The 18,219-nt window shown below is 50.0% G+C and overlaps 1 protein-coding gene across 6 annotated transcripts in view; it reads left to right on the top strand.

Moving 5' to 3' along the window:
* Positions 1-4,526: 4,526 nt before the first annotated feature.
* LOC148436277 (uncharacterized) overlaps positions 4,527-18,219 on the top strand; it is a 30,756-nt gene continuing 17,063 nt past the window's right edge. Inside the window, exons 1-4 of one of the 6 annotated variants that reach the window (XM_088465098.1) lie at positions 4,527-4,708; positions 5,939-6,091; positions 14,587-14,805; positions 15,083-15,262. In XM_088465098.1, the coding sequence (XP_088321224.1) occupies positions 6,014-6,091; positions 14,587-14,805; positions 15,083-15,262 (477 nt within the window). In that variant the 5' untranslated portion in view covers positions 4,527-4,708; positions 5,939-6,013. The other 5 variants (XM_088465101.1, XM_088465096.1, XM_088465097.1 and 2 more) reach the window with 5 other exon arrangements.

Raw genomic sequence — 18,219 nt, 5'->3', positions numbered from 1 at the left:
CCCTTCTGTGTCCCCAGCAGACCCCCTTCTGTGTCCCCAGCAGCACCCTTCTAAGTCCGCAGCCAGCCCCAGCAGACCCCCTTCTGTGTCCCCAGCAGCCCCCCTTCTATGTGCCCAACCAGCCCCAGGCGCAACCCTTCTATGTGCCCAGTCAGTCCACCTTCAGTTTCCCCAGCCAGCCCCAGCTGCCCCCCTTCAATATCCCCACTGCCAGCCAGCGCCAGTCTTTTATGTCCTCACTCCCCAGCCAGCCCCAGCCTTCTATGTCCCCCACTCCCCTGCCAGCCCCAGCCTTTTATGCCTCCACTCCCCAGCCAGCCCCCTTCTATTTCCCCCACTCCCCAGCCAGCCCCAGCCTTCTATGTCCCCCACTCCCCAGCCAGCACCAGCCCCCGGCCTTTTCTGTTCCCACTCCCCAGCCAGGATCCTTCGAATGTCCCCACTCCCCAGCCAACCCCCTCCTCCTCTTACCTTGTTCCGCACGCGGCTCCTCTGCTCTGTCCTGTCTCTAGAGCGGCTGTCCTGTGTCTAGAGCGGACCGGTGTGACGTCAGGGCGTCACGCACGCCAGTGCTTTCACAAAACAAAAAAAACTTTATTGCACAGTAGCTGCACAGCCAGGACGTGGGCGTGTCGGCAGCTGTGACTGCCGCTCCGCCCACACCACGCGCCCTGTCTGGAAGCCTTGAATGCTTCCATTCTCTCCCCCCCCCACAGAGAGCAGTCTTCAGGTGCGATACGGCCGCCTATGTGCGGCAGTATCACAGTCTTGTTTTACTACATTTTTGTGGAGGAGGCGGCCCAGGACGCTAGGTGACGGTGCGGCCCGGGGGGCACATGGCACCCTGCCCCCCGGCCCAGCCCGCCTCTGGGACTGGGAAGGCTGGAGCTTAAAGGGGGGCACAGGGAAGCTAGACTAAGGGGTAGTGCAGAACAGGAAGGGCTGGACCTATTGGGGCACAGGGATCGCTAGACATAGTGGGGGAGTGGCACAGTGCAAGGAAGGCTGGACCGTAATGGGGGGGGACACAGGGCATGGAAGGCTGGACCTTGATGGGGGCCACAGGGCTGGGAAGAGGTCCAGTTCCGATGGCAGCCCTGATACTATATGGCGAATTGGTGAACAGGGCCACCACCCACTTTCGTCTATGGTGACCCCACCCAGTGCCTGCTCTCAGAAGCTCCACCCCCATGCATGGCCAGCTCCTGTCCTCAGGGGGTAAAGGATCTAGTTTAGGGGTGGCCAACCAGCTGCTTTTTTTTGTGTTTCCGATGCGGCTCCCGTCTCGGCAGACCCCCCCTGGTACTGAGAACGCTGGTCTCTGAAGCGATCAGAGACTAAAGAAGCCTCTAATCGCTTCAGAGGCCAGCATTCCCAGTGATACAGTGCGCAGTTGACATCATGACCATGATGCATGTCCAGTTAGATCCATCAGGAAGCGGCTGCAGCAGCGACGGCGGGACTCGGGAGTCCTGACGACGTGGAGCGGTGCCAGCTTGAAGACAGGTAAGTTTCTTCATAGGGGTGTGGGCGGGGAAGGGGCACAACTACTGGGTGCACTGCATAATGGGCACAGCTACAGGGGGCATTGCAGAACGTGCACAGCTATAGGGGGCATTGCATAAGGGCCACAACTACTGGGGGCACTGCATCATGGGCACAGCTACAGTGGGCATTGCAGAAGGAGCACAACTACTGGGGGCACAGCTACAGGGGGCATTGCATAAGGGGCACAACTACTGAGGGCATTGCTTAATGGGCACAGCTACAGGGGGCATTGCAGAAGGGGCACAACTACTGGGGCATTGCATAATGGGCACAGCTACAGGGTGCATTGCAGAAGGGGAACAACTACTGGGGGCATTGCTTAATGGGCACAGCTACAGGGGGCATTGAATAAGGGCCACAATTACTGGGGGCTTTGCTTAATGGGCACAACTACTCAGGGCATTGCATAATGGGCACAGCTACAGGAGGCATTGCAGAAGGGGCACAACTACTGGGGGCACTGCATAATGGGCACAGCTACAGTGGGCATTGCAGAAGGGGCACAACTACTGAGGGCATTGCTACATGGGCACAACTACTGGGGGCATTGCATAATAGGCATAACTACAGGGGGCACTGCAGAAGGGGCACAACTACTGGGGGCATTGCATAATGGGCACAGTTACAGTGGGCATTGCATAAGGGCCACAACTTCAGGGGTATTGCATAAGAGCCACAACTACTGGGGGCATTGCTTAATGGGCACAACTAAAGGAGGGTACAGCATAATCGGCAGTACTGCCTGAGAGCCAGTGGGGGGGGGGCAGCCTGAGAGCTGGGGGGGTGCTGTCTGTTTTCATGCTTATGGGGGCAGAGTGGGGCTGTTGAGATAACTCCGGTGGGGAGGGTGGCTAGAGTGACACATTGGGCCACTGCAGTGGCATGGGAGGCTGTAATGACACATGAATGTGGGCTGGAATGGTAATGGAGGAGAATGGAGTGACACATGGAGGATCTGATGTGTGTATTATGTGGATCTGGCTTTTTCAATGTATTTTATGTGGTTCTGGATTTCAAAATGTATTTTATGTGGATGTGGTTTTTTAAATGTATTTTATGTGGATCTGGCTTGTTTCTGTGTATTTTATGTGAACGTGGCTTTTTCAATGTTTTCTTTAGTGCTCTGGCTTTTTCTTTCACTTCAACAGTGAAAAAATTATATTGGGAAGTTTATTATTATTATTAATATTAATAATTATAAAAGTTTCTTATATAGCGCAGCATATTCCGTTTGCGCTTTACAAATGGAAATAACATTAATAGATCCAAACTGGGTAGTAACAGACAGACATAAAGGTATGAGGGCCCTGCTCGCAAGCTTACAATCTATGTAAATTGTGTATATTATAATATACAGGGAGGAGAAGCAGGTGGGAGGTGTTGGGGTTGGAGACGGATGAAATGCGGCAATTTGTTGCGGACGGTACATAGTTAAATAAGGGGCGGGGCCAAATGACACGATTCTCATAGAATCACAGCATTAGGTCATGCCCCTTACTCGCGGACCCGCCGGTCCACAAGAAAATTCCCCTTATTCGGCACACTTCACTAGGGAGTGGGCAAAATGCGGAAGAAGTGTCTACCCTTCCGGGGGAGCGGGGTGGGTTACCCAAAAAAATCGGGAGCCTCCTGCGACTTCCGGAGGATAGGCATGTATAATCTTTTATTATAATGTGGTGGGCTCGCTCCCAGTGTGACTATAATCGGGGGAGTGACACAAGGTCATGCTCCTATGAATGTCATACCAAAAGCGTGTGCACAAAAATGGGGTGTGGCCTTGTGACGCGCATGCTATCGGCTCTTTAACTTGATTACAGATATTTTTGGGCTCTTTGCCTCTGACTGGTTGGCCACCCCTGATCTAGTGCATACCAATGCGCAGTCCGCAGATCAGACGGGAGGTGGGTACACTGATTGTCAGTAGTGTTGAGGCGGCGCCCCAGGAGATTTACAGACGCTGCCCATCTGGGATCAAAAGTCCTCTGGACAGATTTTCTGATCTCTGGAGGAATCCCGGACAGATGGTAACCCTAGCTCTGCTTCCTGCTGTACAATGCGGCACCACGTCCCCCTCAGAGAGGATACCACCTGGGAATCCCCCAGAGGGGCTGTTACAGACATCGGCATGTATGACACAGCTCCCTCCCTTACACATACCCGTGTCCCCTTCTCCTCCTGTATGTGCCGCAGTGACGCCGGTTTGTTTTACCACTTGCCCAACAGGAAAGTTTGTGTCTCTGCGTTACTACATAATAACCTATAATAAGAGAGAGAGACAGCGAGAGCTGCAGCACATAACACATACATACATGCATGAGATGTGCTGTACTGTGGGGCTGCTCTGTACTCACTAACAGGAACATTCCCAATGATAACATATATGATGGCAGCTTAGGTGACAGCTGTGTATAACACAGAGACCTCTTATCACATCCTATCTCTGTCACATAGCTCCTATTATTACACCAGGGGCAGGCACCCCAGCTGCTGGGGAACTACACATCCCAGCATGCCCTACCACAGTGCTGTTGTTAGGGCATGCTGGGATGTGTAGTCCCTCAGCAGCTAGAGTGCCTGGTGTAGAGAACAGACAGACACTCACTGACTACACAGATCACCAGCAGGAGAGGATCATGGGTAATACTGCTTACTCATACATAACAGCCAATCAGCAGCCATACAGACGTTTTATATAATAAATGCGCCTCAAGAATTAATTTGGTCACGTGATGTCTCCTGTGCAGGCACCATTTTGTGTAAGACCGCTCATGTTTGACAGTGAATGATGGTCTTCAGGAAAATGTCCGTAATAAGAGCATGTATAGACATTGCAACACACTACCACTAGTGTTCAAATGTAAGCTCACCTCTTCCTCACTTCCCTACGGACTGGGGCTGCCTGTAATAGTAATATTAAATCAGTCACGTGGTCTGATCACATGCTCTGCCTACTCGCGATGACGTCAGTAGGGTACATTTACGGAAGGGGATCTATCCACTTCCTTAAAGTTTATTTCCGTCAGGGGATTTAGACATTACCCAGCTGGATCCCCTTAATAGCAAATGTTCACAAGCAACTTTACCTACAAGTCTACGACCCTGAGAGAGACCCCATCACCCAGACCACCAGCACCTGCATTTAGGAGATCAGTATTATCAGGTGTAGTACCAGTGTGACCTGTGTATAGTGATCAGTGTGAATCAGATGAGTGATATTGGTGTGACCTGCGTATAGGGATGAACGTGTGGTAAGTGTCACCTGTGAATAGTCAGTGATTGCAAAATACGTGCTATAGTGAGTTATTACGTGATACAGGAGGTTGGGGACCTGTTTTTGAGGACCCGCTGTGTGTTCTGTGTCCGCACCAGCCGTGGGCTGCAGTGTCCTACTGGTGGGGAAAACAGCAGAGCAGTGGTCACCGCCGGGAAATGGATGCCTTCGGCACGTGCAGAGGTGCCCTTGCTCTAGGTCTTGCCTGCCACCGGACCTAGAGTGAACACTATGACCTGTGTATAGTGATCAGCGTGTGTTACGTGTGACCTGTATATAGTGATCAGCGCGTGTGACCTGTGCATAGTGATCAGCGTGTGTTACGTGTGACCTGTATATAGTGATCAGCGCGTGTGACCTGTGCATAGTGAATACTGTGTGCTATCTGTGACCTGTGTATAGTGATCATCGTGTGGTGTGACCTGTGTATAGTGATCAGCGTGTGGTGTGACCTGTGTATAGTGATCAGCGTGTGGTGTGACCTGTGTATAGTGATCAGCGTGTGGTGTGACCTGTGTATAGTGATCAGCGTGTGGTGTGACCTGTGTATAGTGATCGTCTTGTGGTGTGACCTGTGTATAGTGATCAGCGTGTGACCTGTGTATAGTGATCAGTAGTGTGTATCAGGTGAGTTATACGCTGTGTGTCTTCCTGCTGTGGAATTACCACCCTGGGTGGTTGAGGCGCGATGTAGTCAGGAAGCCGACGGTCTAAATCCCGACCGCCGGCTTCCCAACTGTCATATCCCGGCAAGGCACTAAAGACAGGTGTCGAAGACTCCTTTACTTTAGTAAATCTCTGAGTTGCAAAATCGAATTAAAATCACTTACAAATATAAATAAAAAAAAAAAAATTTAAAATTTACCCTTATTAAATATGTGTGTATGTATGTCTCTACAGTTGTAACCGTGTGAGACTGAGAGCCATATATGTCACATTCCATTCTTTACGCAGTGAAGCAACAAATGACCGATGCTTCGACTGAATAAAAGCTCAACTCCAAAGTGTAAACTGTGCGAAAAATCAAAAGATCCGTCCACAAAATAGACTTCTATGCAAAATTGTATTTTACATGTGTACACTGTGTTGTCTATAATAATTATATTTATTCCTAGGTAGCTGAGCTGTGAGGAACGGGGGCATCAATCACATGACTGTGACACCTGTCCTGTATAAGTCATAGATTCACAGAGGATGGACAAAGACAGGAGTCACATGACTGAGAGGATATTACATATCACCCTGGAGATCATCTACCTACTGACTGGGAAGGTGAGGGAGTCTGGGAGTGTCACAGTGACATCATTCTTAACTCTATTACTAACACAGGGACCTGACTGGGGAGGTGAGGGAGTCTGGGAGTGTCACAGTGACATCAGTATTATCTCTATTACTAACACATGGACATGACTGGGGAGGTGAGGGAGTCTAGGAGTGTCACAGTGACATCACTCTTAACTCTATTACTAACACAGGGACCTGACTGGGGAGGTGAGGGAGTCTGGGAGTGTCACAGTGACATCACTATTATCTCTATTACTAACACATGGACATGACTGGGGAGGTGAGGGAGTCTGGGAGTGTCACAGTTTGATCACTGCTGGTCATTGTCAACATTTTGAAACCATTACCAGTGATATTATGATGTTGGACACCTCAAGTAGTAATTGACAGCAGACTGTACCTGGTGGGTGTAACTATTAGTAATCGTGCCGGGCACTAGCTGCTCTCATCATAGGGTGTTGTTATAGCGCATTCCTCCCATGAGTCTCTGCTTCCTGGCTCCCAGGGCGGCGTATGTTCTCCCTCTGGTACCGTCTGTGCTGCCTGAGTCTTCTCACCTGCACAGCTGGAAGCGGGCACCATGTAGTCAGTGTCAGATACAGGTATCAGTCCTACAGTACGTCTGTCACTGATACATTTATTACATTATGGGGGTTTCAGTGTTGCCGCCCTGTAAGGTGTAATTACGTTTTACAAGTAGGTTTTTTTTTTTCTCTTTCATGGATTTTCTCTTTTTTTTTTTTCAAACACTGAGGCAGAGCAATTACATATTGTGTAGCTGTATCATGTGCAGAACTACTCCGTGTGCTCAGAAAGGAGGAGCACACACATGATGGATCTGGCTCTGCGTGTCTGGGGAAATATGCTACTTTTCTGTATCAGTCCAAAAGTATTATTATGCACATAAAGTCTCTATCCAATCTGTAACCATTGGTACAGTCACTGTATAATAGGGGGTAGGAAGCAGTTACCACTCCTGCCATCTGTGATTGGCCACCTGTGCTCAGAACTCTGCCTATGGCTGGACCCTACAGATGTATTGTTTGCTTTGAGCCACGTAGAGCAAACAGCAAGGGGATGTGGCTGTACATACAACTATGGCCAAAAGTTTTGAGAATGACACAAGTTTTGGTTTTCACAAAGTTTGCTGCTTCAGTGTTTTTAGACCCTTTTGTCAGATGTTACTATGGTATACTGAAGTAATATTACAAGCATTTCATAAGTGTCAAAGGCTTTTATTGACAATTACATTAAGTTTATGCAAACAGTCAATATTTGCAGTGTTGACCTGTCTTTTTCAAGACCTCTTCAGTTTGCCCTGGCATGCTGTCAATCATCTTCTGGGCCACATACTGACTGATGGCCGCCCATTCTTGCCTAATCAATGCTTGGAGTTTGTCAGAATTTGTGGGATTTTGTTTGTCCACCCGTCTCTTGAGGATTGACCACATGTTCTCAATGGGATTAAGGTCTGGGGAGTTTCCTGGCCATGGACCCAAAATATCGATGTTTTGTTCCCCGAGCCACTTAGTTATCACTTTTGCCTTATGAGAAGGTGCTCCATCATGCTGTATTAGGCATTGTTCTTCACCAAACTGTTTATTGGATGGTTTGGAGAAGTTGCTCTTGGTGGATGTTTTGGTACCATTCTTTCTACTTCAGGGTCCATAGGCTCCACAGGGAGACCTTGGGGTATAGGTGATGCAGAGTCATCCGGGCACCTTACGCAGTAAATTTTTCTCCCAGGATGCACTTGGGTCTCCCTCTATACCTCGCCCCTGGGCCAGAGGCACCTCAGTTTCGTTGGGTGCCCGGCCGGAGTCGGGCTACTGAAGACTTTATATTTACAAAAAAAAAAAAGATGATTTCTTCTAGAGCGGACAGTCCAGGAGACGTCTCCGCTGCCGCTACGTCACCGCTCTGAAACGCTGGTACTGATCCGGGGGTTCTCGGCGGGCCTCTAGGGTCTTGGCTAGCAGGCACCCTAGAGGATCCCTGGACTGCGGCCGGGCACTACGGGGATTCAAAAGTTAAGCGGCGGTGAAACGCCGAGACGCGGTCCTTTTCTCCCAGGGCTGGGGACTCCCTGGAAATGACAGCAGGTGAAGCCCGGCACTGAGTCCCGCGCTTCCACTAAGTCACCAGTGGGCCGCAGCGTTATGGAAACGCTCCAGCGTCCCGGGGGTTAAACGCTGGCCAGTGGAGGCTGCCTTCCCTGTTCAACAGCCGGCTCCTCCCCGCTGCACAGCACGCCTTTTTCCACCGCGGTCTGGCTTGGTTTTGGCAGCGCTCCTCCTCCGGATCCGCCCCCTCAGTGATCTCAGGTGGCGATTTTCTCCTGGCTGAGTCGCAGATCTCACAGGCGGTACGGAGCCCGGGACTCCCTACATACCTCTCCTCCTGAAAGTGGTCAGTGTATGTAGCACTATATCCTACCAGACACTAAGTCTATGTAGTTCATCAGTAAGTGCCATTAGGTGAGGTGTTGTTATTCTGCATTGTATGTGACTGCATGCTAGCGCTGTCTATCTGAGTTTCACTTTCTAATCTGTCAGCCGTTTTACATTCCCTGTGCCTCTTTTCTCTCACTGAGCCCTTACACTGGTGTTGTCAGGGTGCAGCCTCACCGTCTGTTATTCTGTGTGGTGGGTCACATACTGTATATTGGTATCCTCTTCACCATGTCTGGTAGTGAACGTGATATGCCAAATTTGGCTCACGTCCGGCTGTTATGTAAAAAGTGTACAGTGGAATTAGGAGTGGCAGACGTGGTCCTTGAGGGATTGTGTTTGAGGTGTTATGCTCCTCCAGGTCCCTCTTGGGCGTGCTTTGTGCAAACACTTACGGCCATTGCGGGACGTTAAGCTGACCCTCCTGTGTTTTCCCCGCTAGAGTTCACTCCGCAGCAGCTTATGCCCTCTCACCCGTACAGGTATTATCCCCTCCGTGAGTTAATACGATTCCCACCGCGCTACAAAGTGTGGCTGAGGTGTGGCAGGGGCAGGCATTCCATAGTGGACTGGCTAAAAGATTTTTGCCGTCGTCTCAATCTACTCTGTATGATGACGATGCTGTGTCATCGGATGATGGGGTGCTCCCGGATGAATCTGTCTCTGAATCCTCTCCATGAGATGTAGAGACCAAATCAAAAATATATATTCTGGGTTTTATACAAGCTGTCTGGGCAGCTTTGGTCATAGAGGAGAATGAACCTCCAGCACCTAAGTCCAAGCATGCATATTTCAAGGATCTAAAGGCAACTGCAGCTATATTTCCTTTGTCTGACCAGCTGGTGGACCACCTGGAGGTGGCTTGGAAAACACCTGGCAAGCGTTACCAGCCGCAGAAGCGTCTGGCCTATGCTTACCCTTTTGCCGTGGACTATTTTACTAAATGGGAAACTTCACCGGCGGTGGGTTCCCATGTAACGCGCTTGGTTAAAAGAGCGACACTCCCTATGCCTTCCATACTACAGATGGGAAGGTGGAGGTTCCATCTATTCCCTTTCAGGTGCCGCATGCAGACCAGCCATGGCTATCTGCTGGGTGGCTAGGGCTATGGATTGTTGGGCAAACACCCTGGAAGGGTCCTTGTCTTCGGAGGCAACCAGGGAGCAGTTGAATCTGGTGGGTAACCTACGAGTTTTGGCTACCTATATTAATGATGCTGCCTTGGATGACAGCTTGTGAATGCTAGGATTTCCACCGCGGCCATTTCGGCTCGCCGCTCTCTGTGGCTTCGTTCTTGGAGGGCAGATGCGGACTCCAAAAAGGGCCTTGAAAGTTTACCTTATAACGGTAAAGTCCTATTTGGACCTGATTTGGACAAAATCGTGGATAAATTGGCAGCGGCTAAGTCGGCTTGTCTGCCTTCTGCTCCTGCTTCTGCGGAGTCTCGGGCTTCGTCCTTTCAGACCTGTCGGGCTCCAGGTAAGGTTAGAACTCCGTCCTTTCCTAGGCAGTCAACCACCAAAAAAATCTACTAAGCCCAAGAAACAGGCTTGGAGTGCGAGACGTTCGGCTGCAAAGCCTGGCGACAAGCCCTCAGCTTGACGGGGCGAGCCTCTCCCAGGGTGGGAGGCCGACTTCTTCAGTTCGCCCAATATTGGTATCAGACTATCACAGACACTTGGGTGAGAGAAGTGGTCTCTCAGGGGTACGCCCTCTCCTTCCGCAGAAGGCCTTCCCATCAGTTCTTCTGCACGGGCCTCCTGTCGAACAAGGATATCGCTGGATATTCAGGATGCTTACCTGCATGTCCCGATTGCTTCGGCTCACCAGCGTTTTCTCAGGTTTGCTCTGTCACAACAACATTTCCAGTCTCAGGCTCTGCCGTTTGGCTTCTCTACTGCACCTCGGGTGTTTACAAAAATTATGGCGGTTATGGCAGCCCATCTGCGGCTGCAGGGGGTCCGCCTGTTACCATACCTGGATGACCTCTTGCTGTTAGCAGGGTCTCCAGAAGTACTTCACCACCACTTGCAGCTGACGATATCTGTGCTTCAGATGAACGGGTGGTTGATCAATTGGAAGAAATCCTCCCTGATCCCATCTCAAAGGATGCTCAATCTGGGGGCTGTGTTGGATTCCCAGCAGCAAAGGATTTTTCTGACAGCAGACAAGATCTCCACTGTGCAGATGCGGGTGCGCAGATGCCTCCACAGTCGCCGAGTGTCAATACACTCAGCAATGCAGTTACTGGGATCCATGGTGTCGACGTTCGACATGGTGGAGTATGCCCTGTTTCATTCCCGACCTCTGCAGAAATTAATCCTCTCCAGATGGGATGGATTACCCTTTCGGATAAGGTCACAAATGATGATGCTCTCTCCGGAGGTGCATCTATCTCTGACTTGGAGGCTCCAGTCGGTCCACCTCACCAGGGGGTACCCCATCTGGATTCCGGACTGGGTCCTACTGACGACAGATGCCAGTCTCTGGGTTTGGGGCGCAGTGACAGGTCCACTCTCTTTTCAGGGACGGTTGACAGCAGAGGAATCTGCTCTGCCAATCAACATATTGGAACTTTGAGCAGTCTTCAGGGCCCTGCAACAGGATGTCCTGTGCAGGTTCAGTCATACAACGCCAAAACCGTGGTGTACATAAACCATCAAGGAGGGACTCGAAGTCCGGAGGCTATGTCAGAGGTGTCACGCATCCTGACATGGGCGGAAGGCCATCTACCAGCCATATCAGCAGTGTTCATTCCAGGAGTTCTAAATTGGGAAGTGGACTTCCTCAGCCTCCACGACGTGCATCCCAGGGAATGGTCTCTTCACCAAGAAGTGTTTCAGCTCCTAGTGGACACGTGGGGCCTTCCGGACGTGGACCTCATGGCCTCTCGACAGAATCACAGACTGCCTCTGTACGGGGCCAGGAAAAGGGACGCCAAGGCTCTCTTGGTAGACGCTTTGTCAGTGAAGTGGACCTTCCAGTTCGCGTATCTCTTCCCTCCAATCTCCCTTCTTCATCGAGTACTTCGGAAGTTCAAACAAGGAGGAGGCACTGTTCTCCTGGTGGCTCCAGCGTGGCCCAGACGTCACTGGTACTCAGATCTTCAGAGTCTCTCCATCGACACTCCGTTGCTGTTGCCTCAACATCAGGACCTGTTGTCTCAAGGTCCTTGCTTTTACCAGGACCTGGGTCGTCTGGCTTTGACGGTGTGGCTCTTGAGACTGCCCTCCTAAGGTCCAGGGTTTTTTCCAGCTCTGTGGTTAACACTATGCTCAGAGCAAGAAAACCTGCCTCTGCTAGGATTTACCACAGGGTGTAGCATATCTATTTTGAATGGTGTCGTCCCAGAGGTTACGAACCCCAGGTGTTTTGGATATCCAGAGTTTTGGCTTTCCTGCAGGCGTGTTTGGACTTTGGTCTCCGCCTTGCTTCGCTGAAGGTGCATGTTTCTGCCCTTCCATTCTGGTTCCAGCGAAGAATTGCTCCTCTTCCAGATATCGGCACTTTCCTACAGGGGGTCCTTCGAATTCAGCCTCCCTTTGACCCTCCTGTGGCGCCATGGGATTTGGCTGTAGTTCTTAGGGCCAACCATTTGAACCCCTGGAGTCTGGATTTCAAATGGCTTACTGCTAAGACTGTTTTTCTTCTGGCTATTGCATCTGCCAGGAGAGTATCAGATTTGGGGGCTCTCTCGTCGTTCCCCATTTATGTTTTTTCACCAGGACAGGGCTGTGCTTCGGACTCTCCTTAGTTTCCTTCCTAAGGTGGTCTCTAGTTTCCACATTAATGAGGAAATTATTGTGCCGGCCTTTAATTCCCCTGACCTCTCGGCAGGTGAGGCCTCTTTGGTAGTGGTGTGTGCCCTCAGGACTTATGTGGACTGTACCAATTCCCTTCGGAAGTCAGACTCCTTATTTGTCCTTTATGGTTTCCACAAGAAGGGCTGGCCAGCCAATAAACAAACTTTGTCTAGATGGCTTCGCATGACGATCTCTGAGGCTTACAGTCTTGAGGGCCTTCCAGTGCCGCCCTCATTCTACTTGGTCTGTGGGTCCTTCGTTGGTAGCTCGCCGTGGCGCCTCGGCTGTTCAGCTTTGTAAGGCGGCCACGTGGTCTTCTGTCCAGACTTTTTGAGGTATTATGCTTTTGATACCCTTGCCTCTCAAGATGCTTCCTTCGGGCGGCGGATTCTCCTCTCTGCGCAGGAGCGTCCCCACCCTAAAAGTTACTGCTTTGGGACATCCCCAAGGTCTCCCTGTGGAGCCTATGGATGAGAAAAATGAGAGAGAAAATGAGAGATATGGTAAGAACTTACCTTTGTTATCTCTCTTTCTACGAAGTCCATAGGGTCAACAGGGCACCCACCCTGACACTCCTGTGCTTCAGATGGGCTTTGCTCTGGTCACCGGTTTTCCGTCTCCTTCTGTGTGAGAATGTGATTCTTGTATGTTCCAGACTTTTCTTCCCTCTCTTTCATCCTCCTCCGGCCTTTGGCTTGCTATGAAACTGAGGTGCCTCTGGCCTGGGGGCGGGGTATAGAGGGAGACCCAAGTGCATCCTGGGAGAAAAATTTACTGCGTAAGGTGCCAGGATGAATCTGCATCATCTATACCCCAAGGTCTCCCTGTGGACCCTATGGACTTCGTAGAAAGAGAGTTAACAATGGTAAGTTCTTACCATATCTCTCATTTTATTCATGGCTGTTTTCTTAGGCAAAATTGTGAGTGAGCCCACTCCCTTGGCTGAGAAGCAAACCCACACATGAATGGTCTTAGGATGCTTTACTCTCGGCATGACACAGGACTGATGGTAGCGCTCACCTTTCCTTCTCCGGACAAGCGTCTTTCCATATGCCCCAAACAATCTGAAAGGGGATTCATCAGAAAAAATAACTTTACCCCAGTCCTTAGCAGTCAAATCACTGCACCTTTTGCAGAATATCAGTCTCTCCCAGATGGTTTTTCCTGGAGAGAAGTTGCTTCTTTGCTGCCCTTCTTGACACCAGGCCATCCTCCAAAAGTCTTCGCCTCACTGTGCGTGAAGATGCATTCACACCTGCCTGCTGCTTTTCCTGAGCAAGCTCTGCACTGGTGGTGCCCCGATCCTGCAGCTGAATCCACTTTAGGAGACAGTCCTGGCACTTGCTGGACGTTCTCGGGCGCCCTGAAGCCTTCTTCACTATTGAACCTCTCTCCTTGAAGTTCTTGATGATCCGATAAATGGTTGTTTTAGGTGCAATCTTACTAGCAGCAATATCCTTTCCTGTGAAGCCCTTTTTGTGCAAAGCAATGATGACTGCACGTGTTTCCTTACAGGTAACCATGGTTAACAGAGGAAGAACAATGATTTAAAGCTCCACCCTCCTTTTTAAAGCTTCCTGTCTTTTGTTCTAACTCAATCAGCATGACAGACTGATCTCCAGCCTTGTCCTCGTCATCACTCTCACCTGTGTTGACGAGAGAATCACTGACATGATGTTAGCTGGTCCATTAGTGGCAGGGCTGAAATGCAGTGGAAATGTTGTTTTTTGGATTAAGTTCATTGTCATGGCAAAGAGGGACTTTGCAATTCATCTGATCACTCTTCATGACATTCTGTAGTATATGCAAATTGCCATCATAAAAACTGAAAAAGGATTGCGGGGAAGGTAAAGGTTGGTATAAAGCTGCTGGTTGAGGTTAGTATTGGGCAGCAGCGGTGGTTAGGGTTAGACTTCAGAGGGGGTTAACGTTAGTCTGTGATGAGGAAATTAGGATTAGGCTGTGGGGAGGGGAGGTTAAGTTTTAGGATGCTGAGTGAGGTTAGGATTAGGCAGCAGGGGTGGTTAGGGTTAGACTGGAGGTGGAAGATTAAGATTAGTCTGCGATGGGGAGGCTAGGATTAGGCTGAGGGGAGGATAAGGTTAGGCTGCTGGGTGAGGTTAGGGTGCAGGGGGGAAATTGCATATAGGAATGAGTTTATATGTATAAGCTTTACCATTTGTATCTATTTTACACAATTACCCATATAGTTACAATTTTCTCGTTTCAGTTTTTATTGATGTCTCTCAATACACAGGATTACACAGTAGTGAGGAAGACATCAGGTGAGTGTGAGACACCCAGCAGCCGCCCCCGTGTGTCAGGAGGACTGAGCAGGACCCAGAGCCCCATCACGGTGCCTCCACCTCACTCACTGATACATGAGAGGCACAATGACCAGAAGATCCTGGAACTCGCCAACAAGATCATTCAGCTGCTGACTGGAGAGGTGACTGCTGGGAATGGGACAGTATACAGTAACACCAGGGGATGTGTCTGGGTGATGACTGGAGAGGTGACTGCTGGGAATGGGACATTATACAGTAACACCAGGGGATGTGTCTGGGTGATGACTGGAGAGGTGACTGCTGGGAATGGAACATTATACAGTAACACCAGGGGATGTGTCTGGGGGATGACTGGAGAGGTGACTGCTGGGAATGGGACATTATACAGTAACACCAGGGGATGTGTCTGGGTGATGACTGTATCATTGTGTGTGTCAGGTTCCTATAAGGTGTGAGGACATCACTGTCTATTTCTCCATGGAGGAGTGGGAGTATATAGAAGGACACAGGGGTCTGTACAAGGTCGTGATGATGGAGAATCATCAGACTGTGAAGATGGATATGACGGACTGGATATTAAATCTCTCCCTGGACATCATCCGTCTGCTGACTGGAGAGGTGAGGGATTCTGGGAATGTCACATCCCTCTTGTCTCATACATGACAGCAGGGGCCTGTAGAATATATGTACATAGATTCTTTATACATGTGATGTTTTCTTTGCATTATGTTTTTTTATTTTTCTTCTTCCTCCACTAGGGGGCTCAGGGATGGCTATGGGTATAGCCTGGAGAGGAGAGTCCAAACAGTTAATTGTAAATTCCCAAGAGCCCAGGCTCGCTCTCTTCTATACCCTGCCCCCAGCCACCGGCAGCCAGTTTGAGCTTGGTGCCGGCAGGAGCTGGGCACCATTTTTAGGGGGGCTGCTTTATATTTTACTTGACTTTAATTTTTAGAGTTTGTACTATGAGTGGGCTGTGAGAGGAGTCCTATAGGACGCCCCCACTGCCACTCCACTGCCTCAGCGCCGGTGACCGCAGCACTGGCGACTGGGTCAGTGTCTTCGTCCACGGACTTCAGACCACCCGGAGTGGCGGCTCACAGCAGGGATCAAGCACGCATGCAGGGAGACCACTGGCAGTGGGGGCTCCCGGTCTCTTGTCTTGACCACCAGGGCAATATAAGGGAACAAGGACCTGCTTTCACGGCAGTGACATTAGCCCTGGGGTCCGGCCAGACGGGGGGGGGCAGGTAGGCGCCACTGTTAGCCCCTCCCCCAACCATGGGGCACGCTTCCTCAATACAGTCGACAAGCCCCAGGCAGGATCCTCCCCTATCTCCTCCTCCTCTGAGACGCTGGGTGGCTGCTATTTTCTCCACAGCCTTCCTCAGTACAGCTCAGGGAGAGAAGCCGGGCTCCTGCCTCCTCATATAACCAGCTCCAAGTAGCCCAGTTATATTTATAGCTCTTTACTGCTATTATTAGCTGGGTAGTTGAGCACTGTTTGCCAACTTTTTACTGCATTGAGTGGTCTATGATAATATGAGTATTTGTGCTTTCTGCTCTGTGTCTGTATACCTACTGTGGTTACTGGTCACCTGGGGGATACTCCTCGCAGTTGGGGAGTACAACTTTCAGTATATTTAATATTTATATATATATATATATATATATATATATATATATATATATATATATATATATATATATTAGTATTGCTACACTGTTATATATAATTAATTCTGTGTTACACGCTCTTTGCCTTCCCCAGGAACACCATTGTTTAATCCTTTTGCATGTGGGGATTTCTTTGGCCAATAAAGACGTCCAGAAATAAAGCTCCCAAGGAGGAGGGTCATTTCTCCTCAGGACCCGGTGTATAATGGCCTTTGTGTCCGCAGCATTACGGCCCTGCAGCGCACCTTCAAATCCAGGATCCAGCCAGGAATCCAAAAAAGCTCTAGAAGTGCTTCCTTATTCGGTGGACATTCTTTTTGGACCTGAATTGGACAAAATCGTGGCTACACTGGCAGTCTGCTTTCTTTCCTTTGGTGGCTCCACCCAGACCTAGGACATCTGGTTCTCGTTCCTTTCGTCCGCAGGGCAAAGCCAAAGGTCAACCCTTTTCCAGAAGCCAGGGCCCTTCCTCCAAAGATAAGCAACCTTGGTCCACCAGACATCCTGCTGCCAAGCCAACAGAAAAACCTGCTGCATGAGGGGGCGGGCCTTCACCCGGGTGACCCATAGGTTTGAGGACAGCTTCTACTCTTTTCAGCAGTGTGGATGCAGACCATGACGGACACCTGGGTCAGAGGCGTCATAACTTAGGGCTTCACTCTAACATTATAAAAGCATCTGCCAAACCGTTTTTTTATCACCGGCCTTCACGCACAGCCAGAAAAACTAGAAGCTCTCAAGGAGTCTATTTGCTCCCTCCTAGTCTCCAGGATCATCGTTCTCGTCCCCTCGTCTCAGATAGGGATGGGTTTCTACAGCGATCTTTTTCTGGTCCAAAAGCCACACGGCTCATTTCGGCCCATTCTCAATTTAATGCAGCTGAACAGGTTCCTCCAGATACCCAAATTCCACATGGACTCCCTTCGCTCCATCATTCTGGCTCTGGAGCCAGGGGACTTTATGGCTTTCTTGTACAGTCAGGATGCCTATCTACATATTCCCATTTGAGCCAGCTACCAACGCTTCCTTAGGTTTGATGTAAGGAACAAACGCTATATCAGTTCAGGCATTACCATTTGATCTGTCTACGGCCCCTCGTATGTTCACGAAGGTCATGACGGCGCATCTTTGCTGCAAGGGCTTCTGTATCTTACCTGGATGACCTACTTCTCCTGGCCCAGTCTCAGACCGTTCTTAGGAACTGGAACCTCTGCAGTCACACGGGTAAGTAATTAATTGGCAGAAATCCACCTTAACTCCTTCTCAGGAGATACTCCACTTAAGGGCATTATTGGACTCCAGGATTCAGCGAGACAATATTTTGTGTCTGCAATACAGGATCCGCGCCTTCCTGAGTCACCATCGCGTGTCTATACACTCCTGTATTCAGAACCTTGGGTCTCTCTTATCCACCTTGGTTGAGTATGGCCAGTTCTACTCCCAGTCTCTCCAGCTGGTCATTCTGCGACTGTGGAAGTCTCACCCGAACCTCAAAGCGCAGATGCTCATTCATCCCTGAGCGGTTCGTCTCTCCTTCCTGTGGTGGCTCCAGCAGTCACACCTGGACAAGGGCCAACCCTTTTGAATCCAGGACTGGGTCTTACCACCGACGCAAGCCAGCTCTCCATCAATGTCCTTTAACACTGAACTGTGTACAGGGCTCTTTGTCAGGCACAGCCTCTTTTCCAGGGACGTCTGGTAAAAGTACAGTCAAATGCGACGGCCGTTGTATACATAAACCACTGTGGCGCCACTCGCAGTCACGGTGCCATGAAGGAAGTCGGCTGCATTCTCTGTTGAGCAGAATTTCATCTTCCAGTTCCCTCTACGGTCTTCATCCCCGTTGTCCAGAATTGGGAGGTTCACGCAGACGAATAGGCACTACATCCGGACATCTT

This window comes from Taudactylus pleione, unplaced genomic scaffold (genome assembly GCF_031769625.1).
Source record: "Taudactylus pleione unplaced genomic scaffold, aTauple2 ptg001845l, whole genome shotgun sequence".
Classification (NCBI taxonomy): Eukaryota; Metazoa; Chordata; class Amphibia; order Anura; family Myobatrachidae; genus Taudactylus; species Taudactylus pleione.
Note: the sequence above shows the minus strand (reverse complement) of the source record. Positions and strands in the feature narration are given on the sequence as shown.